Below are 26,964 nucleotides of genomic sequence, written 5' to 3' on the forward strand. Positions count from 1 at the left end.
CCATTTTCTTTTTTTCTTTTTTTTTCCTTTTCCACCATTTTTAATTTGATTTTATTGAGCTATATATTTTTCACCACTCCTCTCCCTTTCTCTCCCCTCCCATTCTACCCTCTCCCATGGTTCCCATGCTCCCAATTTGCTCAGGAGATCTTGTCTTTTCCTACTCCCCCTGTAGATTAGATCTACGTATATCTCTCTTAGGGTTTGAGGACCATTTTCATGGAGGGATGGACGAATAGAACCTGACTGAACAACGGGTTATTGAACTGGAGACTGAAGGAATGTATAGACAGGGAAGGAGAAAAGAAAGCTGCAGAATAAGTAATCATTTCCTCCTGGGCCTGGATGCTGACAGGCCTGACAGGCCTTCCCCTTCCCTCCCCAGCCCTCCTGTGTTCAGCTGACAGGATCAGAATGTGTTAAGAGTCAAAAGCATCCTTGGCTGTGGGTACCCAGGCCCTGGCAGGGAGGGCCCTCACCACCAGGAGTTTAAGGGTTCCTGTTGAGACAGCCTCCCCAAGCCTTACAAGGAGCTTTGAAGTCATTGCAGGCGTGGTTACATATGTTTGTTTTTCAATTAGATGAATGTCAGGTTGTATGGCTTACTTGTATACATACAGTCCTTCACAGCCTTGCGTCCTGTGTCTGGGTTCAACTAAGCACAGGTCAAGAATATACAAAAGCAAACGTCTATTTTCCATGTCATTTTACAAACATACATTATAAAACATTTTGCATAATCTCTATAGGGCTTGTGGTTAAATAAGTACTATAGATACGATTTGAAAATAATGGGAGGGGGGAGGAACTTGAACTTCCCACAGGGCAGGAAACCCTGACTGCCCTTAGGGACAAAGAGGGAGGAGGAGAGGGAGGGGGGAGTGGGAGGGTGTTGGGAAGAGGGGCGTAAATGGAAACTTTTATAATTTAATAAAATTACAAAAGGAAAAAAAAAAGAAAATAATGGGAGGGTATTATAGGCTCTCTGCAAGTGCAGTTTTATATAAAGGACTGAAACATTGAGACTCTTTGGTATCTGTCAGGTACTCTAGAACCAGTTACTCCCAAATACCAACAATTTTATCGGTTGTCTTTGAATAACTCCTTTTATAAAAGTCGGAATCATAGGCGCTTGTGTGTGTGTATGTGTATATGTATATACCTATGGCATGTAGCTGCAGTTTCTTTTCCTTTTCTCCCTGAAGACGTGAGCTGCAAACAGTAAAATGCATGCTTTCTCATGCACAATTCTATGAATTTAAACAAACCACTACCAAAATAAGGACGCGGCATTGCTCCGGCTCTTGTCCCGCCTTGCAGTCAGTTCTGACCCTTGGCCTCCAGAAACCACTGACTTTGTCTCCGCACTGTGCCTTGCTCTCAGGCACATCACTGGGATCACAGTGGCTGTGGCTTTAGTTTTCACCTGACGTTATGTGCATATGTCTTCAAAGGTATGACTTTTTAATGACTGCCTGCCTCTCTCCACGCTGCATGCCCTCCAGCTCCCCACAGCAGTCTCTCTCAGAGAATAGAAATGAGAGGCAGGAGGTCATGCGGGAGAGAACCAGGGCAGGTTTGATCCGATTACTGCTCGTCACCTTCGGTGGGAGGTCCTGGCTCTTCTGCCTTCACCAAGGTAGATGAACAACACGGAGGGCAAGTGGACAATAACGAACTTGGTGTGACACTGACCTGTCCCAGCTTCATGTCACTGGAGCCCCGGATGACATGGGGCACCTTCTGGACTCATGGGTGAGTCAGATTCTTGTTAGGGAGATGGAAGAGTGCTTCTCCCTTTCCCCTTTGAACCCCTATAAGGATGACAGGCGATAATCAAGGGAGCTGACCACAGGGCCAGCCACGGGGCTCATTTTTCTTTCTCCTACTCCCCCACCCCAGGATCACCACCTTCTGGTGTCCAGATCCACAAACTGTGAGTACTTTCACCACACAAAAAAAAGTAACCATGGGAGGGGCTGGCATCAAGTCTGTGTCAAAATATCACGATATACACTGCAAATACATACAATATTTATTTGTCAACTGCATTTCAACAAGCTAGGGCATGTGGCAGAGGGACAAACCGAGCTGCCTCCCTGTACTCTCAAGAGGGTTCAAAGACAGTGGATGGAAGGGAGGGAGAACTTCAGAAAAAAACAAGTCCATGATACAGGAGTTGGGCTTCGAGAACTTTCTCCCATGGATATAAAAGGCATCTGCTCAGTACATAATAGAAGCAGGGAATTGGGGGGTAACAACAGCTGTTCTTCTTAAAATTGCCCAAGGCCTCTTCTGCATTCATTGGGGGCATTGATGTTGCAGGAACACCCCCCTCCCCCCGTGGCCACCCGACATTGTCTCCCTCCTCCCTGGCCTCAGAATTCTCCCAACAAAGCAGCGTCGGTATCCTAGTGCGTTGCTATGGAAAGAATGGCAACGTCACTTGGGAGTTCGTGAAAAAAAGTGGGGGGGAGGGGAGTGGAGGTGAAGGAAAGGGAAAAGAAGGAAAAATAGGACCGGTGGGATTTCTTTCTAAGTATTGCTGAAGTAGAAGAACAATGGAAAGCTGTCCCCCACTACACACACCTGTGTCCAAAGTCAGCAAGTTTCCGCTCTTGTCTCCGTCCCACAGGACCGTCTTCATGGAGCATTTTGGTATCATTGCTCCCATACAATTCTGAGGCACTGTTAGATTTTCAGGGTGTGTGTTTACTAAACGGATGTGCAGTGGCCATTTTGAGAACTAGATTCCTGATCCCCGTCTCCTTTGTTGTTGTTGTTGGTGGTGGTGGTGGTGGTGGTGGTGGTTGGTTGGTTGGTTGGTTGGTTGATTTGTTGTTTTAAGACAGGGATCACATAGCCCAGGCTGCCCTCAGATTCATTATGCAGCCAAAGGTGACATTGAACTTCTGTCTCTCCTGCACTTGCTGAGTTATGGGTGTTCAATCATATGTCTCCACCCACGAGTGTATGCAGCGGTGGAATCAAACCCAGCGACTATTGCATGCTGAACAAGTACCGTACCAGCAAAGCTGCTTCCCCAGCTCCTGGGGGTATCTTTAAAAAACCAGATCCATCTGCTCTGTGCTCTCTCCGGTGTCTTACATTGGTTTACCCAACTTCAACACCTCTGCTTTAGAAAGTGCAACTTAGAACCCAGTGAGCCTTGGCCAGCTCTGGCCCTATGTGAAAATGAGTAGCTATTCCTAAGCACTGCCTACTTTCAAAGACTGGAGTTCGGAGGTGCCATGTGACCTTTGTAGCCTAGTGGCCTGCACAGAGCTTAGCTGTGCTTAGTGACTGTGAGGGTCGCTCCATCTTTCATCCCACAGATGAGGCCAGCCAGGTAGCTCCCCCAGATGTGGACTCAGTCTCAGCCATTCCTCAGCATCTGTTAGGGTCTGAGTGTGAAGTGACCCCCTCGGAGACACGTATTTTAGCAGTGGGTCCCTGGTGTTTGGAGCACTGTGTCGAGAGGTAGGAGACATGGCTGGTGGTGGTGGATCACTAAGAGTAAGGTTTCAGCCCCTGTTCCGTTCCCATCTCTGCTTTCTGATTATGAGAAATCAACGCAACTGCAGCCACAAACAGCTGGCCCAGCCACCATGTCTCGCATTCTGTGATAGACTGGACCCTCTAAACTGTATTTCTATCAGGCATTTGTGCCAGCAATGGGAGCAGCGGCTAATACAGCATCTATCAGGCCTTGACAGTCTCCAAGCCCAGGTGGAGCACATCTTCCACGCTCCTGGCAGTCTCCTGCCTCTGCTCACATTCACTATTGCCTCACTTAATGTTGTGGGGCTGGAGAGATGGCTCAGTGGTTAAGAACACACATTGCTTTGGCAGAGAACCTGTGGTCCGTTCCCAGCACCCACGTCTGGCTGCTCACAACCACCTGGAATTCCAGTTCCAGGTTACCCAATCCTTTCTTCAGGACTCCACAGGCACCTGTGCTCATGTGCACATACCCACATAGAGATACAAGCACACATAGTTACTATAAAATTAATCCTTATTGTTTTAAGTTGGATGCTGCAAATTGAAATGTATTGTTGTGTCTTGGGGTTCTTTTGTGAGAAACTTCAAGGTGCCTCGGCTCATCGACACTCCACAAGGCTGGAGGCCTGCACTGAAGTGGGGAGAGATCACCCTGGGGCCAGGAGAGCACTTGCTCCACACAGGTAGCTTGGGCTTCCTTGCAGCATAGTGGACACTGGGTAGTCAAGAGGCTTGGATGAGGTGGATGATTTCCCTAGGGCCACTGAAACAAAGTGCCACAGAGTTGGTGGCTTAGAATGAACATAACGCTTCCTGGTTCTGAAGGCAAGAAGTCCAAAGATGAAGTGTTTGCAGGGCCGCAGTCTCTTTGACGGTTCCATGGCAAAGGCCCAGCTTCTGGTGACCTCGGCCTGCCTCTGCCTTCCTTGTGTCTCCTCGCCGCCTTGCTCTCTCTGTGTGTCTTTCTCCACATCCAAATTCCCCTTCATAAAAGGACACCAGTCATATAAGATGAGCGCATACCCTAAATGAATTTCATTTAACAATTTTGAAAACCTTATTTTCAAATACACCCAAATCCTGAGGGGATGGGGGTTAGGACTTCATCATTTTGCCAATGTTAGTTTTGTCCTTTGATAATTTTAGACCTGCATGTAATGAATTTTGATTCCTCTGTCCCTGACTCCCTCTCCAACCTTCCCCCAATCCCTATCAAACCCATTCCTCGTCAATACGAGTCACTTTTCCAGATCCATGACTTTCAGCTTTGTTTTGAAACCCATTTACTTAACTCTGGCCATCTGTCTGCTTTTCTTGTTGAGAAGACACAGTTCAACCTGTAAAATGTGGTCTCCTGCCATCACAGCTCTCACTAGGGTCATGTACCAAGAACCAAGGTTCCCTCAAATACAAGCCCTAGAGGGTACCCCAGAACCCAAAGTAGTCAGAGATATAGTCAGACCTAGCTATTAATACATATGTCTGGAGTGACTGTGCCCTACCTGTTAGACTGTCAGTGAACAGCCAGTGACCAGACAGAGTAGAGGCTCCAACATAGCCTATCTTAGAGTTTCTGTTGTTGTGAAGAGACACCACGATTGTGGCAACTCTTATAAAGGAAAACATTTAACTAGGGCTGGCTTCCAGTTCAGAGGTTTAGTCCATTATCACCATGGTGGCGTGGAGGCAGACATGGTGCTGGAGAGGTAGCTTAGACTTCCACCTCCAGATCAGTAGGCAGCAGGAAGAGACCACCCCAAAGACAAACTTCCTCCAGTGAGGCCACACATACTTCAGTAAGACCACACCTCCAATAATGCCACTCCCTGTGAGTCTATGGGGTCCAGTTTCATTCAGACCATTACATAGCCTATGCCTCGTGGCCTAGGAAGAAGTAGCCATATAATGGCAGGTCTCTGGGTTGTTGGTTCTTCAGCTGAGGCAGGGTTTATTCTGCTCCTGACAATACAGGAGGATCAGCAGGCCTCACCCCCTTCTTTGAAAGGGAGTCCTCAACTTCCTGCTATTGAGAAGAATGCAGAGGAGACCACGGAATGTACTCTGCTGTCAGCCATAACAAGAACTCCTAGGCAAAGAAGAGGGGCCCCATCAAAAGCCTCCAAGTTGCCCATGTAAAGGCAGCCGCTGTGTCTGTCTGGCTTCTCAGCACTGGAGCGCCAGGCATTCACTTGAAGGTAACTTTAGGGTAAGGTGGATAGAATTGAATGGCGCTCGGTAGATGGTTGTGGAACGAAGCACTTGGTTTTTATCCCTCATGAAATCTAAGAATGGCCAAATAAAATTCCTACCGGGCCCCATCTTCTGTAAACTGTGTTAGACACCCAAGAGATACCCACTAGGCAGAGACTATGCTAATGATGCATGGTTGATAACTCACCGGGTGTTCCGAGTTTTGCCTGGGCACCTGCTACACAGGCCACTGTGCTCAGGGTTGGGGACCATATGGGGTTGTTAAAGAAGCAACTGTGCCCACTGGGAAAGAAACACCATTACAGATGACTCTGATAGGCCTCTGAAAAGTTCCATCAGTTCTTTCCGAGTAAGGGAAGGTAGAAGAGCCAGACAGAGCGAATCTAGGCAGATTGTCGTAGAGAAAGAATGGGAGCAGGGTAGCGCGGGGAAGATCAACCTTTGATGGGAGACTCGCAGGGGAGGCCACTCCAGACAGAGACAGCTTACAAGACTTACAAGAGTAAGTCTTGAACGTGGGAGGGGGTGCGAAATAAACTCTAAGAGGTTGTTAGAAGGTTCAAGCAAGGGAGTGCAGCTACCTGTTCACCCTTGACCAAAGAGCAGTCCTCCTTTATTAGGAAAGGTGGACCCCTTGGACCTGGCACTCAGCTTCCGGAAGGACACCGTGGAGTGGGACAGAAAAAAGATCATTTCCACCAAGCCAGCCAGCCCAGCCCAGGAAACTCTGGCAATTAGTAAGATAACAGATGTCATAACCAGACTGGCCTCGTATTGTAGAGAGTGCAAAGACTCGTGTTCCTAACACACACACACACACACACACACACACACACACACACACTCCTCGGCCCCACATATCCAGTGGCTTCCATTGTACTCAGAATGAAGCCCATCAAAGCCGATTCTCTCAGCGCTCCTTTAACCCCTTTTCTCAGGTGGTCGGCACCTCTGTCACGCTCTTTTCCCTTTGCTGCTCCAAACCTAGCTCTACACCTGGTGGCCGCCCCCTCCTCCCTCCCTCTCCACCAGGAGAAAGCCAGTACTCAGTGGCCATTCTGCTAGAAGTGAAGGGGACGCCTCAGAGATGGCGACGAGTCAGACAGCCTTGCCTTTGAGAATCTGGACTTATCAGAGACGACGGCTCTGCTTTGTTCTCTGCCTTGTCTGCAGTCTCTAGACTGGCTGCAGTCATCAGAAGTGGCAGGCAGTGAGGAGAGGAAGGTGCAGAGAGGCCACAGGGACGACAGACAGGGTGAGGGCTGGTAATTGGGTCTTGGGAGTCTGAAGGACAGGATGGGATTCAGAGGAGGATCGGGAGCCACCACTAGTCATTACTGGAAAAGAGACAGAGAGGGAGACAAGGGAAATGGAGACCTGGGGAAGAAGCGTGCGGTGGCAGGCATGAGACAGGCAGAGTGGAAAAGCATGTTGAATGATTTAACTACAAGGTCATGAGCTGGAATTACATCCCCCTTGTGGGTAGGTAGGGGGAGTAGAAACTTAATCTGACCGTGGCCTTTCGAGGTGGGTTTGGGAGAGTGATTAAATTGGAAAGGTCAGTAGGATAGAATCCTTATTAGATCCTGGGGGGTTTATAAGAGGGTGGGAGACCGAAAGGACCACACCGCTATACAGGTTCTCCATGTCTCTCGTCATGTGACACTCTGTATCCCTTTATGACTCGGCCAGCAAGAAGGCCATCACTATAGCTGGGCGTGGTGTTGCATACTTGTGATCCTAGCGCTTGGGAGGTGGAGGCAGGAAGATCGGGAGTTCGAAGCCAGTGTTAGCTACACAGTGACATATATTCAAGGTCAACTCAAGCTATATGAGCACCTCTCTCAAACCACACAGAAAGAATGGAAGGAAGGCAGGGAGGGAGGGAAGGAAGGAATAAAAGGTGAGAGGAAAGGGATGAAGCAGGAGAGGTGGAAGGAGGGAAATGCTATCCCCAAAGGTAGCCCCTTGACCTTTGATCCCCAGAACTGTGACCCCAAATCTCTTTGTCTCGGGTATGTTGTCTTGGTAATAAAAAGAAGATGGCGATTCACCATGAAAGGAAGCTATGTCGTCCTATCCCTGCAATCCAACAAGGGGCGAGGGTGGCGTGACCTCACGTGAAGCCACCTAGAAAGAAGGTTATTAACAAACAACGGAGCACAGGAGGGAATATTCCAAGTGACTGTGTGTTGCCGTCCTAAGTGACAGAGTTTGGGGTCCCCAAGAAAAGGAAGTCAGGTCATCATTTTACGTCGAATATGCAGGGCTTGTCCTAAGGGTAGGACACTTCTCTGCTGTCCTATGCCAGGTTATGTCACGTGCTTTGTCTCCATCAGTCAGCCACATTATTTGACTCCCAAAGCAAATTTTGTCAACGTTCATTTCTTGTTCCCCTCATGAAGCAGATGAGAAAACATGGGTATCCTTTTAGCCCTTAACTTCTCTTTACCTCAGACGAGCCGGCTGTCACATCTTCTCTCCTGTGACTGACACAGGGACAGAGGCCTCTCCCTGGCTGTGTGCTGTCCTCAGCCTGTTCCCTCGGCCGTCTTGCTGTGCCTGTTCTCTCAGGCAGGACCTGGCTTCCGTCTCTGTTCCAGTCCAGCAGGTGGGCTCGGCACTGCATTGCCTGTGCAAGGGGCCGGCACCAGCTTTCCTATTGGCTGCTTGTGTGCGAGCAGGTGTGAAGAAGCTCTGAGGTGGATCATGGCAGAATTCCACTTCAGCCTCCCTCTAGAGCCTAGTGGGAAAAACAGAGGTTCTAGCGTTTCCTGCTGTGCATGGTGGGGGAGGAGGAGGGGGTTCCTGGGCCTTATGCAAATGGGTATGTGTGACTTTGCTCTGTGACCCATAATGCAACAGAGGACTTAGGGATGTCTCTTCTGTCAGTATCATTACTGTTGTTGGTGCCAAGGATGAGGGCCGTGGGCCCGAAGGAACGAGAGATTTTCCCACAGGATGGCTTTGGCTCTCGAAACTGCTCAGAGATACTAAAAGAGAATTATGTAAGAGTGGACTGCCAAGTGGGGAGAGGGTTCTTCTCCAAGTTTAAATACAAAGTATACCCTCTCTAGAAGGCTTCCACGCTGACCAGGCAGGGGAAGAATTCTGATGAAGGTGACCATAAAAGGAGCTTTTCCTTCCTCCTTTCTGCTGTATCCAAGCATGTTGCTGAAAGCCCTCATAACTTTGGGAATGTAGAGGATGTGGGAGCGTTCAAATGAGCAAGCATGCATATACCCTCACTCCCCAGGCCTTGGAACACCTCCAGGCTTGATCCGTTCACCAAGACATCCATTCAGCAAAGTCCACCAATGCCATCACCGTCCCAGCCCAAAATTGATCGAGGTGTAATCATAGATAGCTCCCTGCTTGCCAGCCTGGTAGCTGCTTTTGGTTGGGTCAGCCCAATTCAGTCTTTCCATAAGATGCCAGAGGCCACATGCCGAAAGCCTCTTGGTCTGTGTACCTTTGTGTGGGCTGGGACACCTCAGAGTAGTCTCCCCATTTAAAATGGCCTCTGAGTCTATTCAACACTGCCTCATTAAAAAAATAAAATAAATAAATAAATAAATGTTACTGGCTCCAGAGGAATGACTTCTGGCCTCCACACACATGCAAAAGTGAAGTTGTTCAGATGTAAAAATGGGAGTTGAAGGACTAAAGAAAAGGAAGGTGTGAAGGAGTGGACAGAAGGAGGCAGACAGCACCATTACACCCAGTATTTCACATGCTCCTCTCCAAAGTCCTGAGACATAAGAGAGATATTTATCAAATCAGCATAGAAGCAGGTCTAAGGCCTCCACGTAAGATCTTCTACCTCGCAGAACAGACATCTAACACAGGGTCATAGCCAGGGGCTCCAGCTATACCCTAAGGCATTGAGTTCTTGTTAAACCATGGGAAGTTTCCAGGGCTTCTGATCCCAGCTGCCATGCATATCTCCCAAGGAACCTCAAAGACCAAAGTCCAATCCTGAGCCCAAGATTTTTCTCTGATGGGTGTGGAGTGTTTGTTCTGAGCAACAGGGTGTATCTCAGATGTGATTTCCAATTCCCAAAGATCTTTCTGGGGAATCAAGGAATCAGTGAATGGGAAAGGATGGGCTTTCTAAGTCAGCGCCCAAGGCGGATAAGGCAGAAAGCCCAGAGGAGACATGACGGCGGCATGGAAGGCAGCAGGCCTGGGAAACGAGATGGGAATGAGTCATGAGGCTGGCTTGGAGATTGAGGGAACAGGACAAGCTAGGACACGTCTCTCTGAAGACTGTCTTCCTAAATATGGAGCAGAGTTCCATAATATGGATATGGGGCAGTGCGCAGAGGCAGAAAGTGACACATCTTGGCCCCCTGGTTCTGGTCAAGCAGGATTGGGAATGCCAGCTCTTTGATCAGTCCTATGAAGCAATATCTGTGTCACTATGGCTGGTGGGAGCCTGGCTTCTGTTCTCTGCCGAGAGGCGGCAAAAACTGCTTTTTCAAGTGGGCAAGGCTGTAAGAACATCACAGGCTGTTAGCCAAGCTCCGCATACCCTTGGGTTCCTTTCTGTGACCACAGAAAAATATCCCCATAAGTGTAGAGACTCAAAACACTTCTGGGAGTCAGAGGCTGAAGGTCAGGTTCCCTAGACTCACATCAAGGTGAGGCTTATGAGGGCCAGAAGGGAATCCTTCCTGTCTTTTCCGACCAGTAGTGGCTGTCTTGTATACTTAACTTGCAACATCCTTTTCAAACAAGGGGAACATAATTTGCTCCCCTGGCCACTTCCCCTTCCTCTCCCCGCTTACTTCCCTCTCGTCACTCACTGTTATTGTACCTCTCTCTGTCCTTCTTAGAAAGACACTTGCGATCACATGCAAAGCCCACCTAGGTAGTCCAGAATAGCTGGTCCGTCTCAAGAACCTTGGTCACATTGTCAAAGTCTCTTTTTCTACACAAGGCAAGATCCCCAGGTTCCAGAGCTTAGAACCTACATATCTTTGGGGGTCATTTTCAGCCTCCTACCCCTGTGGGTCCTTGGCAAAGAAATACGAAAACACAGCTTGTGGATGCGGTTTGAATCTGCATAGGATTTTTGTGTGTGTGTGTGAGTGTTGCTATTGAGTGGATGGCTTTGTGGAGGACATTCAATCCAAGAATAAGTGTAAACTCTCAGCCTTGATCCTGAGTCTTTGAGATGAAGGGGGAGATGAAAGGGTTCAGGAGAAAGCCGTGGGTTGAGGAACACAGAGGATCCGTTGGAAAGGGCCGGGGTGAGAGGGGGAGGGAGATCTGACAGGCAGACTCTAACAGCTGCTGAAAAGCCCTGTCTCACCCTGACGCGTGCCTGGGGAGCAGAGAAAGCACAAGACTCTGAGGCTCGGAAGATGGAGTGTGTGCAGACCCCCCGCAAGGAGGGAAATGAAAAGGTTACACTGGGATTGTCAATATAACAAATCCCAGGAGCGGCTCGGCCTCTCTAAATGTTTTGATAGCAGAATGTGATGGATTGTAAATCAGAGCAGGCCCATCTTAAACATTTGATGGCGCCTTATTTATTTATGTATGTGGCACATGAAACTAGAAATGATTCCCTCTTCTTTCAGTCTTAGGGAGATCCACCCGCACCTCCCACCTCTACCCCCATCTCCCCTCACCACCACACCCCTCCCTGCTTTAGAACACATCCCTCCTCTCTTGGCCCTGGGGGTGGAGGGGTCTCGGACACAATGGTAACTGCTAGAATTCTTCCTACACTCTAGCTTTGCCGAGGGGAGAGGGGGTGATCAGGAATTGATTGTTTCAAAATATGTCTTCATCTTAAGTGTGTTTTTTTAAAAAAAACAAGATGGTTGCTCAGAGAAAATGGGAGCGTAAAGGTGTTCAGTGTAGAGCAAGAGCAGACACGCACGACGATGTCCTTTGAATGTGGAATCAAAGGCCACCTTGACCTCTCCCCAGGGATTCGGGTTGACTTTGCCTTTGCTGTTCCTTTCAGCAGACATAACAGGCGGCATTTGTTTCTTCCATATCACTGACAGCTTCAGAGCATCCCAAGCATGAGTCTCTCTCTTCCAAGGGTAAGATCTCTGTAGGGAAGGAATCCTGGATCTCATTCCTGTTGTCTGAAGCAGATGCTGACATAGTGCACTTGACAGCGAACAAGGGACTGAGAGAAATGAATGAGCTGGGAGCACTTTTCCAAGTACGTGTGTGTGTGTGTGTGTGTGTGTGTGTGCATGTGTGCGCACGTGTGTGTGTGTGTGTGTGTGTGCATGTGTGCGCACGTGTATGTGTGTGTGTGTGTATGCTGGATAACTTTCTTGAACTTTCTTGACCTAGCTCCACCTTATTTTTTGAGAATCCTGAACCCATCAATTGACTAGTCAGTGAGCCCCAGAGGTGATCGTTCTGTCTCTGCCCCCCAGAGCTAGGATTACAGGCAATGCTGTGCCATGTGGTGCTGGGAATCCCAGCTCAGGTCCCCATGCTCCACAGCAAGCACTTTCCTGGCCACGCCATCTCCACAGTCCCAGGTTATTGCTGTAAGACAAGCCTTCAGAGCCGAGCTCAACCAAACCAACTGGGTTCCTGTGGGCCTTGCAGCAGCCGTGGTGTTTCATTGTCATCCAACACCCAACGTTTCTACCTTCCATCCTTCTGTGAGATCATTAAGCCATTTTTGCTCTATTTCTGTGTCCTTCTCCCAACTGCCCATCATTCCCCTCAATAGTGCCATATTCCAGCCTAGGGTTATCTCAGGGAGCTTAGACTGTTCCCGGGCACAGCTACATCAAAGAACATCACTTTTTCACAGGACGGAGTTGGCTTCTATCCAAACAGCAGGTGCCAAGTGAGGTCCTATTGCCATGGCTTTCAACACGACCAGTGATTAGGAACGCAAGTTCCCACGCCATGCTCCCAAATGTTTGGGATTGATAAGTTTGGGCTGAGTCTAGAAAACTGATGGCGTTTCAGAACCATCATGGTTTAACATGGTGTAACAGTCATTTTGCTGACATACCCACAAAATTCAATTCAGACTTAAGGTAGACTGGAAAGAAGTCCAAAAAGTTAGAAATGAACTCAGGGTCACCATTGGCCTATTGAAAGCAATTCCTGTCATGCAGACAGGAGAAATTCTAACAAAGACAGAGACAGGTGAGTGAGCTGGGAACTGGAGCTTAGAGATAAATGCAGGATCACTGATGTCTTCCTCAAATTCCCCCCCACCCCATACCAGCATTGCGTCACCTATGACCCCTCCCGGTCCGAAAGCTTTGGAATAGACAGTAATGTTATAACTTCGGAACACAAGGGAGCAACATCTGCTCCCTCTGAAATGATCTACCCTTGATGAACTGCAGCCCAGTCTGCTCACAGCCCTGTCAGAAAACCCAGCAGAGCTAAAAGCATCCTTCTAGACTTTGATGTCTTGGGGAGATGCTCCAGACAGCCCAGTCATTTCCTTTGGCAGCTTCAGTGTGAAGCCCTAGAGTAAGAGGTGGCTCCCATGAAGGCCCCAGGTATAATTTCCTTGAGTTCTCCCAGGCCTCAGAGCACCCGGCCCCAGGCTGGGCCTCTTCAGAGCCTCTGCCTGAGTCTGCCATACTGGAACCCACGGAGAGGAGTCATCAGCAGGGACTTCTCACACTCTCGGGTGCCCTCCTTCAATGTCAAGAACCTAGACATGACTCTCAAGCTGACATCCAGACTTCACGTCAGCCCCGTAGAGCAGTCTCCAGGGACAATTTGGTGCTTTGACCCACTTTTTCTTTCTTAAGAACTTCAGGCCACAAACAGAGAAAAGTCAGGAAATGCCACCACCTCGACTCTAGACAAAAGAGTGGAGGAAAAGAAGAGCCAGGTAATAGTGGGAATGTATCAGCCCAGGGGGTCTTAGAGAGCCCCGCTAGAGAGCCTCTGTGAGACTTGGCTTGGCAGAAGCAGTATCACTAGCAAGCCCTTAGTAAATACAGAATTGCAGGGTCTGGTCCAGGTCTCCTGACTATAATCTGCCCTTTGAAAGATTCCCACACAGTTTGTAGATAAAGTTGGTGTCCCAGATCTATTGCTTCATGCTCTCAACAGCAACCATGCTCCCTATAAACCCTCTGAGCGTTGGTGCCCACACGTTCTTCAACACCGACCACGCTCCCTAACCTCTCTGAGCGTTGGTGCCCACATAACATTTTAGAGATGTGAAACTCAGTCTTTGACCTATACTAATCTGTAGTAAATGTCTGTTGTCCTTGGTGGGGAAATGGGAATGGAAGAATCTAAATCTAGTGACGCCTGCATAGAAAAACCACAGTGAATGAGAGAAAGCTCTAGATGGGAAAAAAAAAATGAAACCCACTCAGCAATTATTCAAAGAAGCAGGGGAGTTGTGGAGCAAGGTGTTTGGCAGCCACCAGGACCTTGGCTGTTTATTTTGGCTCTGTTAAGATGGCTCATCACCTGCTGGGTCTCAGAGGTCTTACCCGCATTGATCTCTCTTCCTGCCAGCTCTGCCCTGAGGTTGCCTCTGAGAACCCTCTGCTTCCTGGACCCTGCCTGAAAGGCTGTGTCCCTCCGCTATCTGCAGAATCAACCCTGGGCTCCTTAGTGTCGCGTCCTTCCAGCCTAGAGGTTCATCCTTGTCATGCCCACCCCATCCACGTACCTTTACCGCTTACCAGCCTAGGAGGATTATGGTCATCAGAGCGCAACAGCTATCTCATTCCTTTCCTGCACCTGGGAAGCGTACCCTCCCTCCTTTGGAGGCCTAGGGCTGGATAGCGTCTGTTCAAATCCCTGCTCCGTTGAGAAGTGGCTGTATGCTCTTAGTCAAGATGCTCCCACTCCCTGGTCCCAGTTGCTTCACCAGTAGGTGACGTTCATCGTGACAACTTCACAGAGTCACTATAGCGTCACCTAGAAGGTTCTGAGACTTCCCATGGGTGGCAGTATCAGCCATCTGTGCATAAAAAGGAAAAAGTCACCCTCCCCTTGTGAAGCCTTTGTCTACACTTTCCCACCCCCGCAACGTGAAATGGGAGCAGGCTTTACGGTTCCAAAAGTCTTCCTTTGCTTGTCTTCCCGATGCCCATGTGCTCCATCGCCATCATCTCGTGGAGAGAGTCCCTGTCTGTTCTGCTTTACCCTCCCTTCCCTGCTCCCCTCTTCCACACGGTGAGCTCTGAAACCTGCTCATTGAGAACCTCAGCACTGGAAACCATGCTTGCCACGGGCAGGCGCCCACTCGGGCGGTCACCGGCTCTGACAAGTCACTTCTGCGATCACAAAAGGCTTCCAGGGGACAGAACCTGGCTCCAGTATTATGGGGTGAGCTGTGCTCAACCCCTAGACTCGCATGTTGGGGTTCTAATAGCTGCTCAGAGCGCAGAGAAAGTCTTGATAAAAGTGATTGCTGTGAAGGGGGTTATTAGGGTGGACTCTGACCCAGTGGGATGGTGCCCTTCAGTGAAGGGTAGTTTGCCTTGCAGACAGCTCTAATGAAAGTTACTGGATCTCCTCTCCCCTCTGCTCTTCTCTTCCCCTCCTTCCTCTCTCTCTCTCTCTCTCTCTCTCTCTCTCTCGTTCTTTGTCTTTTTCTCTGTGTGTGTGTCTTTCTCTGTCTCTCTGTCCCTCACACACACACACGCACACACACACACACACACGCACGCACGCACGCACGCACAGACAAGGACGGTTCACTGCTCTTTTAAAGCCAAGCGTCACTAGTGTGCTGGGGGGTAGTTCTGTGCCCAGTTCAGGCCTTTAGGAAAGTCAAAACCCACAACTCACCTGCCACCCATTCTAGATGAGACTCTCTCAACGTGTATTTTGTCTGTTTATTTATTCATTTCTATTTTTTAAGATTTATTTTTATTTATGTGTATGCAAGTGAGCCTTTATGTGCACCGCATGCAGGCCTGGAGCCCACAGGGCAGAAAAGGATGTTGGAGGCCCTGGAACTGGAGTTAACAGATATTTGTGGGCCACCATGAAGGTGCTGGAACCTGGGTCCTCTGAGACAGCTTTAAGCACTCTTAACCTCTGAGCCATCCCTCCAGCCTCCCCATTCCTTTCTATTTTTGCCCGGCTTTGACCAGTGCATCTCAGCTCTGCTCTGAACACGTTAGCTTCTGTGCCAGTGAGTACCAGGACATATGTGACAATCCCAACCTTGACCATGGCTCACACATCCAGACAGGTACCCCAAAGACTTGGCTCTATAGGCCCCCACACTTTACTGTGCCAGGGTAATGCTTCCAAAGGCAGTGTTTCTTCCAGTGCGACCTGAGAGATAAATCCCCAGAGGCTCCATATCTCAGGAACCCTCTCCAGTTTCATTCTTCAGCCTTCCGTTTTAATCTCCTCTGGCTCTCGTGCTTGCTTGCTGAGTGAGTTTTGGAAGCCAGGGCATGTTCTGAACCACAGTTTTGGAACACAGAGTAACTTAGTGCCTATTTCATTACAATTGCCCTGATCTCTCAGGCTCACTTAGCAGATTAGAATCATTCTGATACTTCTCATAGAAAGAGTCCTTTCTTCCCTGCACCCACTCCTGACTGTTGTCTCTGTTCTCCATAAGGGATGGCTCCTTTTGCTCCCTTTCTTTGGAAAATGATAACTCAGATGTGCCAAGCCCCTGGCCAGTGGGGTAAGAACTGAGCCACATCGTGTTGTGTCGACAGTGCCCATGTAGAGTGTTGGAGATGTCACCTTCCCGTGTTCTTCCACTTACATAGCCCGGCACCCACACTCGGCATGTATACAGACATGTGCACACCCAGGCACACACTGATGAACATTACTGAGCGCGTTTTACCATAGCTCACCAACCTATATAAAGCTGCAGCCCCCACAAAAGGTTTTTCACCATTGTCACCAGAGCCATGACAGTCAAAGCCCAACCCTGCCAGCCCTAATAAGCTGGGATCAGCCACCTGTCCTCAACAGGTTCATTCAAGAGACAACCGTGAAAAGCAGAGAAGGGAGACTTATTGGATGTAACTACACCGGGAAGAAGAACAAATAGAGAGGTCCAATGACAACACCCTACTCTGCACAAGCCCATCTCCAGAACACTAACATGAAGTTCAGGTTTAAATGGAGCACAAGAGGTACACACAGCTAATCAGTCCTGTTCAAGGTATGGGGCCACCTGCCATTGACATATTTAACTCTTGCCTTTGGATCTACCCCTCAAGTCATCAGCACTTAATGACAGTTCTTCCTAGGAGACAAGCCTTACCTCTAACTGCCACCAAGGCCTCTCAGCCTTTCTCTTCCTTTCCGTGGTACTAGAAGAAAGTCCCAATTCCTTAGGGTCCATTTGTCTTGATAGTCTCTAGCCAGTGAGGTGTTATAGGCATGGATTGGAGTAGGAGCTTGTGTATCAGGACAAATAAGAAACAGAGACAGTTTATTAAGAAACAGAAAACTAGCCAGGTGGTGGTGGCGCACACCTTTAATCCCAGCACTCGAGAGGCAGAGGCAAGCGGATCTCTGTGAGTTCAAGGCCAGCCTGATCTACAAGAACTAGTTCCAGGACAGGCTCCAAAGCTACAGAGAAACTCTGCCTCGAAAAAACTAAAGAAATAAATAGAAGGAGAGAGACAGACACAGAGAGAGAGAGAGAGAGAGAGAGAGAGAGAGAGAGAGAGAGAGAGAGAGAGAGGAAGAAGAAGGGGGAGGGAGGGAGAGAGAGAGAGAGAGAGAGAGAGAGAGAGAGAGAGAGAGAGAGAACATACCTGAGCCTAGAAAGAGGGCCAGTGAGCTGGAGAAGGTTACAAGATCAAAGTTGAACTCAATTCCAGCCCGAAGACTGGCGAACTTTGTGGGTGTACCATCCCCCACTTTCTGTGTCCTGTACTTTGCTGGCACATGCTATATCCTTTCTATGTAGCCCTGACAGGGAGAGGCCTGTAGTTTTCTGCCAACTGGTTTCTTTCATGTCCATCTTACTGCCTCTCTCTTCTCACCCAGCTCTCCTGCCACTGGGGGGTACGGTGTAGCTCTTAAAAATATTTTCACTCCTTCCAGGACCATTGGTTATAGTACGGTCCACAAGACTGTCCAGTAATAGAAATGCCCTGTGGGGGTGAATATGATAACCACTCCCATGTGGTTCCTGAACACTCTAACTGAAATTAAGTCCAAAGAGCCATGGATGACTGGTGGCTGCCATACTGAACAACACAGATCCAGAGCAATACACAAACAACAAGTAAATGGGTAGCTGTGCCCTCAACCACAAAGTAGACCGATATAATAATGCTAGTTACTGCAATGGACTTTGAGGACAGCAAAACAGAGCGGAGACAAGGAGCAATGGGGAGGAGGTTCGCTTGCAAGGAAGTGACAGTCAGGAAAGCCCTCTTTGGGGGTGGAATGTTCTGACAGAGGCTCTGTGAGGAAAGTGACGCTCCTGGTGGAACAGCTGGAGTGTGTCAGCAGAGCGGAGAGGGCATGGGTCACGGCGTGCCCAAGCTTGCAGGCGGTTACAAAACACTGGAGTGCACTGTGACGTGAAACCAGAGAAGCTGCAAAACCCACCCAGAGCCAGCTCTGATCTTAACACGTACCTCCCTCTGTTGCTCCACCAGAAGATTTGTGGGTAGCTGTGGTTGGAATCCAGGCAAGAGAGAATAGCAGCTTAACCCAGAGTTAAAGGTGCCTTTGGACACTTGAGCCGACGGGACTGCCGGTGCCGTGGCTGTGTGGGGAAGGTCAGACATGCTGGGCCCAAGAGAGAAGGGGTAGAGCATTCGTGGACTTGAAGGTTCACGTGCGGAGCACATGTCTGGGAGAACGGAACTCAAAGGGACATGGAGGCTGGGAAAAGCCAGTGTTTGTATACAATGGGACCTTAGTGAGGTTTCAACTCCAGCAGCCTCAAGGAATTAGCCTTGGTCCCCCGTCCCAATAGGCCAGTTAAAGAGACAAGTGATGACAGAACACAGAGAGAAATTGTAATCAACGTGTTGGGAAGAGCAAAATGGAACTAGTCTAGTGACCACAGGTTCATCTTCTTGATAGGAACTTTAGGTTTAAGAAGAGGGAGAACTGGGGCAAAAGGTGTGTGATTAAGTAGCCTTGGTCAAAGTGTCACCCCACCCATGGTTGTCTGAAAGATGACGGAATAACAAATCCATCTCTTAATCAGGGTTATGGTCACAACTCCTTCAGGACAATGTATCCAGCATGTAACCATAAGTCATTGTTCGCGCCTCAGGATGGTCTGTCCTGCAGGATTTGCCATTCCTGGAATCCACGCTGACTGCAGCTTTAGGACAAGGACTCTTTGTGCCTTAATCTTAAAGAAAGCTGAGACAGCTCACGTGGGCAGGCATGTTGTAATGATGATCCTGCCTGGCAGAGTGAAGTGCGAGTCTGAATCAAAGTAAGATAGACAGACCCAGAATGAAGGCAGAGGTGCCCAGAGTCTGCCCCGCTTCTGTTCCCTCTCATGCCTGAGTAAGGAGTCAATATTATCAGCTTCTCCGTGTCTATTGCAAGTACGAGCGACAGAGGGACACGGTCACCCTCTGCTCTGCTTTTCCCATGGCCTCTCCTTGCTGCCACTCCTGAGGGACCTGAACCCACTGTTGGTGGCATTTTCCAGCCTGGAAACACCAGTGTTCCAGTGTCAGAGAGACTGGGCTCTGGGGATCACTAGGGGGACACCAGCTTTTTCTGAGTCCTGGGGCACCGGCCCTCTTCTGAGTCCTGCTCAGTGTGGCCCCTGAGCCCCAGAATCTCACAGAGTTGCCCTTTATGTAAGTTTTTTACTTCTGCTCTTGAGCCCTGTCCTAAGTAGGACCCAAAGGCCAATATGTCATCTCCTCTCTTCATTTCTTATAGATGTCACTTGTCCCTAAATACCCTCTTCTCTATTCTAAACATAAAATCACACTGAAAGTAGCCACAAAGTGAAAGGCATTGAGATGCCAACAGTGATCCAGTCCAGTAGCTCCTCAGAGCTCCGGTGGCATGCCCTACCTCCTAATAAGCAAATTGTGCCTGTGGCCCAAATTAATATTTATTTAATGCAGTTCCAATTAAAACTCTAATAGGGCTGTATTTTTGCAATTGATTATAATTTATGAAATAATCAAAAAAAAACAAGAAAATGTTCTAGGGAGGAAAAAAAAAGAGGAACAAGAAAGAGTCACTCACTCTGCTGGATATTAACGTGTGCTCTACACATCTAAAAGGAAATTAACAGTAAGCCCCAGTAGCCAGACCAGATGCGCAGACTGGGCAACTGGGAGCTACCTGTAGTAAATGTCAGGTGTAGTGTGTGGTGTGGGTGGTTTCTTATGCCCTAGTGAGGACGGGTTACATAACGCACGCTGCCGAGATAATGGGGAACGCGCAAGGAGAAACGACCGTACTTAACTCTGTCCTAACTCCAGAGTGCTATACTTCACTCAGGATAAACTCAGTACTAGAGACTTAAATGTAAAACAACAACAACCAAAAAACCATTAAGTTGGCAGGACATGGTGGTCCAATGCCTATAATGCCAGCACTGAGGGACCTAGGGGAGGAAGACAGCTGGGAGCTTGAGGCAGGCCTGGGCTACATAGCAAGGACCAGGCCAGCCGTGACTAAATAACAAAGCCCTATCCTAAAAAGCAAAAACAAACAAAATTAAGCCAAAAGTCTCTAAAGAAACCATAGCTCTATTACTAGGGCACAATATGATTTAAGTAAATGAGCTACATGCAAAAAGAAAAAACATGGATTAATATGCCTCACCTAAGAAAAATGGAATTTCCAAATATGAAAGAAGCCACAAGAGGAAAAAGTTATACATTTGCTATCTAAAATTTAAGATTTCTACATGTTAAACATACAAAAAGCAATCTCAAAACAGCTCGAAGGTAGACTTTTTTAAGTTGCAGCAGGTGTAATAAAGCACTTTTACAAATTAGTAATAAAACCCCTGAGCACCACACTATGAAAGTTACATAAACAGGCAAGCCACAGAAAAGAGGCTATAAATGGCCCGGAAGCCTTTGGAAACAACTCAAGCTTTCCTAGTAATCAAACCTACAGAAGTGGGTGAGGGAAATGGCTGAGTGGGCAAAGCGCCGTCTGTGTTCGAAGTCCCCAGAACCCACATATGTCCACACATGGTAGTACATGTCTGTGATCTCAGCGCTCCTATGGAGAGATGGAAGACAGAGACAGGAGAATCCACAAAAACTCTCAACCAGCTAGTCTGTCACAGGTATCTATCGGTCAACAAGGACCCTGTCTCAAGCAAAGTAGACATCAAGGGGCCGACACCTGAAATTTATACACACTCTGATATATACTCTGAGTGTATATATACATGCAGTGGCACTTGCACACCTACACACACACACACACACACACACACTGGACAGCAGAGGAGAGGGACGTTTTCTATTTTAAAGCCTGGGGGCTGAAGAAATGGCTCAGCAGTTAAGAGCACTGCCCTTCTGCAGGATCAGGGTTTGGTATTCAGCATCCACATTAGGTGACTCACAACTGCCTATAACTCCAGTTCCAGGAGATCTGATGCCCGCTTCTGACCTCTGCAGGCACCCATATATATATCCACACCCAAATATATACCTGCAAACAAAATGATTCTTTTTTCTAAGTCACGGAAGCATATTGAAATAGTTCCCCTATCTAATTGCCTGGGCCTTCTAGGGGCAGTTCCTTGTGTAAGCTGAGTTGGGAATCAGACCTTCTCGGGCATGGCCAGAGGGAAGGCCATCTGAGGCAAACATGCAGTCATGCGAGTCAAGAGGACCATTTCTAGGCCCGTGTCCAAGGGTGGTTTATTACAGCTCACACTGAGCCAACCGTGATGGCATATGCCTGTAATCCCAACACTCGGGAGGCTGAGACAAGAGAATCAAGGTTTCAAGGCCAACCTAGGCTACACAGGGAAGACAAGGCCAGCCTGGACTATCTGAGAGACCCTGTCACAAATATACAAAAGAAGTGTCACATCCCTGTAATGTAATATCATGCTGTCCCTTTGAACAGAAATGGGGTGCCATTTGAGAGAAACAAAGAAAGTATGGTGCTTGGGTTAGTGGCTTACATTATTCTCCTTTATTTCTTTCCCTGTTTTGTATACTCTTGTGCTTTTATGATAAGAAGTGATCTACCCATATTCATTTTCCCTGTTTTTGTTTGGGTTTTTGTTTTGTTGTGTTGGGTTTGTTTGGTTTTTAAAAAAAAAAACAAAACAAAAAACACTATAAAACCCAAGCTAGCCTGGAACTCAAACCCACGATCTTAGTGCCTCAGCCTCCTGAGTGTGTAGATTACAGACACGTGTCACTACACTAGGCTGTCGTATCCACCTCCTAATGCCATGGAAACCCATCTGCAGGCCCCAGTTAGGTGTCTCACTTCTGATGTCCCATAAATAAAAAGCAACTTGCAACACCTTGCTTGCCCTCTGCGCCCCGCTCTGCACTTCTGAAGATCCGGCTGTCTTTGTTCTCTTTCTGTAACTTTGTGTCTCTGAACATGGAGACCCCAACCTTATTTGCCTGCTGCCACTTCCCTTCTTCCCGGAGAAAAGAAGAGAAGACCGACTTTCTTGTGTCTAACTCCCGCCCGCCCGCCCGCCGTCAGTGCTTACATGTGTGTTTGATTTGGTGCCAGTTGGGGTGGGTCATGGGAACAAGTCTGGAAAAAAAGACGCTGGTTTCTTTTGCGTTGTGAAGAGTCACTGATCCAGCTTTGTTCTTGTTCGCAGACATGAAGCTGCCTGGTGTGCTCAGAGACTGGTACGGCTGCGATTATCTGTGCTGAAATCATCCTGAAAACTTCAACCGGAGACTTCAGCATTCAAGGGAAGCCAAAGGCATTTGAGAGGGAATAAAGCCAAAAGTCAAGAACTTCACTGTCCCGTCCCTACCCGCTCCCAAAAGACGTCATTGCTCACAGGCAGGCAACATGGCAAGCAAACGGAAATCTACAACTCCATGCATGGTCCGGACATCACAGGTAGTAGAACAAGATGTGCTGGAGGAGGCAGACAGGGCCAAAGACAAAGGAATGGGCATGCCACAGTCCGATGTGGCCAAGGACGGCTGGGCGGCAGAACCTGAAAACTCGTCCAAAGAAAATGAAGTGGTGGAGGTGAAATCTATGGGGGAAAACCAGTCTAAAAAACTCCAGGGTGGTTATGAGTGCAAATACTGCCCTTATTCCACGCAGAATCTGAATGAGTTCACAGAACACGTAGACATGCAACACCCCAACGTGATTCTCAACCCCCTCTACGTGTGTGCCGAATGTAACTTCACAACCAAAAAGTATGATTCCTTATCTGACCACAACTCCAAGTTCCATCCGGGGGAGACCAACTTCAAGCTGAAACTGATTAAGCGCAATAACCAAACTGTTTTGGAACAGTCCATTGAAACCACCAACCACGTTGTGTCCATTGCTGCTGGTGGTCCTGGGGGTGGTGACAATGACCCTGGGGTCTCCGTGGGTAAAATCCCCGTGATGAAGACAGGCAAACCGAAGGCAGATACCAAGAAAGTGCCCAAGAAGCCTGATGAAGTTGCCCCCGAAAACCACATGGAAGGGACTGCCCGCCTGGTGACCGATACAGCTGAGATCCTGTCCAGACTTGGAAGTGTGGAACTCCTTCAAGATTCACTGGGACACGTCATGCCTTCTGTACAGCTGCCACCAAATATCAACCTTGTCCCCAAGGTCCCTGTCCCTCTGAATACTACCAAATACAACTCTGCCCTGGACACCAATGCCACCATGATCAACTCCTTCAACAAGTTCCCTTACCCCACCCAGGCTGAGCTCTCCTGGCTAACAGCTGCCTCCAAACACCCGGAGGAGCACATCAGAATCTGGTTTGCCACCCAACGCTTAAAACACGGCATCAGCTGGTCCCCGGAAGAGGTGGAGGAGGCCCGAAAGAAGATGTTTAATGGCACCATTCAGTCAGTACCCCCGACCATCACTGTGCTTCCAGCTCAGCTGGCTCCCACAAAAGTGTCACAGCCCATCCTCCAGACCGCCCTGCCGTGCCAGATCCTTGGCCAGCCCAGCCTGGTGCTGACCCAAGTGACCAGTGGGTCGACGACCGTCTCTTGCTCCCCCATCACACTTGCCGTAGCTGGAGTGACCAACCATGGTCAGAAGAGACCTCTGGTGACTCCTCAAGCTGCCCCTGAGCCGAAGCGTCCACACGTCGCCCAGGTGCCAGAACCTCCACCCAAGGTGGCCAGCATGGCCAGCACCCCGCTCACCCCAGCTAGCGACCGCAAGAAGACCAAGCTGCAGATTGCGCACCTCAAGGCAAGCTTTTTACAGAGTCAGTTCCCTGACGATGCTGAGGTCTACCGGCTCATTGAGGTGACAGGCCTTGCCAGGAGCGAAATCAAGAAGTGGTTCAGTGACCATCGGTACCGGTGTCAGAAGGGCATTGTCCACATCACCAGCGAATCCCTTGCCAAAGACCAGATGGCCATCACAGGCACCCGACACGGTCGCACCTATCACGTGTACCCAGACTTTGGGCCCCAGAAGTTCAAAGAGAAAAGCCAGGGACAGCTGAAAACCCTGGAAGACAGCTTTCTGAAAAGCTCTTTTCCCACCCAGGCAGAAGTGGAGCGGCTGAGGGTGGAGACCAAACTGAGCAGGAGGGAAATCGACTCCTGGTTCTCAGAGAGGCGCAAGCTTCGAGACACCATGGAGCAGGCCGTCTTGGATTCCATGGGGTCGGGCAAAAAAGGCTCAGATATGGTAGCCCCCAATGGTGCTCTCTCTCGACTTGACCAGCTCTCCGGTGCCCAGTTCACTGGTTCTCTGCCCAGCCCTTCATCAGCAATGATACAAAACCAAGAACAGGTTCACCTGCTCAGGAGCACTTTCGCGAGAACCCAGTGGCCCACTCCTCAGGAGTATGACCAGTTAGCAGCCAAGACCGGGCTGGTCAGAACTGAGATTGTGCGCTGGTTCAAGGAGAACAGATGCCTACTAAAAACTGGGAGTCTGAGTTGGCTGGAGCAATACCAGAAGCATCACCTGCCAGATGACCGTGGCCACGATGCCGTATCAAGAAGAGTGGCCAAACACATTGCTGAGAGCCCAAAGAACGGAAGTGAGGCGGCTCAACAGTATGCCAAGGACCCCAAAGTGCTCTGCGAGCAGGACTCCGACAAGCTAGTCCCCAGGGCGAAAGTGGGTGGCGAGCAAGCCAAGGACTGTGTGGCAGGCAAGCCCTCGGAGGCTGCCTCAGACAGATCGGAGGGCAGCAGCCGAGATGGCCAGGGCAGTGAGGAGAACGAGGAGTCGGGCATCGTGGACTTTGTGGAGGTGACGGTCGGAGAGGAGGACGCCATCTCAGAGAAGTGGGGGAGCTGGAGTCAGAGAGTGGCAGAAGGCACGGCAGACCGGGCGGACTCCGACTCCGACAGCGCCCCTGCAGAGGCTGGCCAAGCCTAGACAGGTAAGCCTGCCTGCTTACTCCAAAGAATGGGTTCCAAGATGCTGACTCAGACAATGTACTTTTTTTTCATTAAAATATTAATTGTCCATATATGTTGATAAAAATCATCCAGATATGTCATTGGCATGGTATAGTCAAGTATTTCCTATCAGAAACACCAGAGACTAGAGCATTTCAGATTTCAGATGTTTTTCAGAATTTGGAACATTTGCACATATAATGAATGGGGTGTGCTGAGGGCTGGGTCCCTAGTCTGAGTCTGAAAATATTTATGTTTCATGTTTACGCTATATGCAGAGACCAAAGGTAACTCCAATGCAATAGTTTTCATGATTTTGCGCATGCTTGAAACATCGTTTCGTGGCATGGAATCCCCTCCTCACATCATGCTGGCATTGGAAAGTTTCAGATTTCGAAGCATTTAGTGGTTTAGAATTTCAGATTCGGGATGTCCAACTTAGGTTTATCATGTATATGTATTACGTACAGTGTGTTGGAAATACAGATCCCATGATGGAATGGTTGAGTGGAGCTCTTCTTCATATGTACTGCCTCAGACACACTTGTCAGCTTCTTTGAGGTAGCAAATAAGTTCTTTGTCAAGGTTCTTTGATGAGGGGTGAAATAAATAGGGCCTGATAGTCCTGTACCCTCGTTTTTCAGGCACTTCTCGAGAGTGGGGGGATGCCCTGCTGCTGGGACCTGTTTGGACACCATTAGACCAACTCACCCCGTGTGTGTATTATGGTCACAGTTAAGGGAAGAAAAAGAAAAAGAAAAGAACGAAGAGTAAAGGGGGTGTATCTTTTCTTTCATTCTCTTTTTGTTTCATTTCAAATTACTGAATTGGAGATTCAGGGTTGTTTCTTTGCGCCTGAGAGTCTCTGGAAATGCTCCTTGCTTGCCTTGTGTGGCTCAGGGAAGGTGCCTTGCTGTTTACGTCCCAGTCACCCCTTCCAATCTGGACAAGACCTGTGCAGATGCAGACCCGTGGAGCCACAAAAGCCAGGGAAAGGGAGGTTACCATGGTGACTAATGGCCGTGTCATCCACATAATGGGACAGGCCTTGAAGTCCTTGGTACGCGTGCTTCCCAAGAGGTCAGTGCGAGTCAAAACCCCTGTGCAGCATCTGGCCTGGCTGTGTGTGTGCACTTGCGTGTGTGTGTGTGCATGTGTGTGTGTATAGAAAGGAAGTGGAGTTTCTCTCTGTGTGTATGTGTGTAGAAAAGAAGGTAGGCGTGTGTGTGTGTGTGTTTGTGTGTGTGTGTGTGTAGAAAGGATGTGGGGCTTTGCTCGTGTATATGTGTGTGGAAAAGGAGGTAGGAGTGTGTGTGTGTGTGTGTACGTGTGCGTGTGTGTACGTGTGCATGTGTGTGTGTGTGTGTAAAAAAGGAGGTGGGAGGAGGGGCTCCTTTGCTGAGAGATCACAAGGACGGCCTGAAACATAAACTGGAATGGCCCGTGGTTTGGCCAGGTGAGCTGCTCTAGAGATCACTGGAAAAGCCTCCCAAGTCATCCTTGACAAACAAAAGTAAGGGTCTCTAGGATGCCTTGTATGGTCCTGAAGGAAACCCTGGAAGCTCCACACCTCCATGTTGATGAACTGAGACAACTTGGGCCAGCCATGCTGCTCGTTAGTAACTTGTGTATCACATGATAAAATGAGGTGCCTGGCAAGTCAGTAAACCCCCTTTCTAGCCAGCTCCAGCAACAGTTCAATGAGTTGTCAACCCCAGAGTACCCACACATCTCCTGGAGGGACTGCCTGTGAATCGTGGCAAAAGGATAC

At 48.9% G+C, this 26,964-nt stretch overlaps 1 protein-coding gene across 4 annotated transcripts in view; it reads left to right on the plus strand.

Moving 5' to 3' along the window:
• Nucleotides 1-26,964, plus strand: part of Zhx2 (zinc fingers and homeoboxes 2) — a 150,406-nt gene that overhangs the window by 112,175 nt on the left and 11,267 nt on the right. For all 4 annotated transcript variants that reach the window (XM_087898787.1, XM_087898786.1, XM_048457134.3 and 1 more), the window contains one exon: nucleotides 22,448-25,174. In XM_087898787.1, the coding sequence (XP_087754913.1) occupies nucleotides 22,648-25,170 (2,523 nt within the window). In that variant the 5' untranslated portion in view covers nucleotides 22,448-22,647 and the 3' untranslated portion in view covers nucleotides 25,171-25,174. The remainder of the gene's footprint in view (nucleotides 1-22,447; nucleotides 25,175-26,964) is intronic.

Source organism: Myodes glareolus, chromosome 19 (assembly GCF_982192425.1).
Source record: "Myodes glareolus chromosome 19, mMyoGla1.1, whole genome shotgun sequence".
Classification (NCBI taxonomy): Eukaryota; Metazoa; Chordata; class Mammalia; order Rodentia; family Cricetidae; genus Myodes; species Myodes glareolus.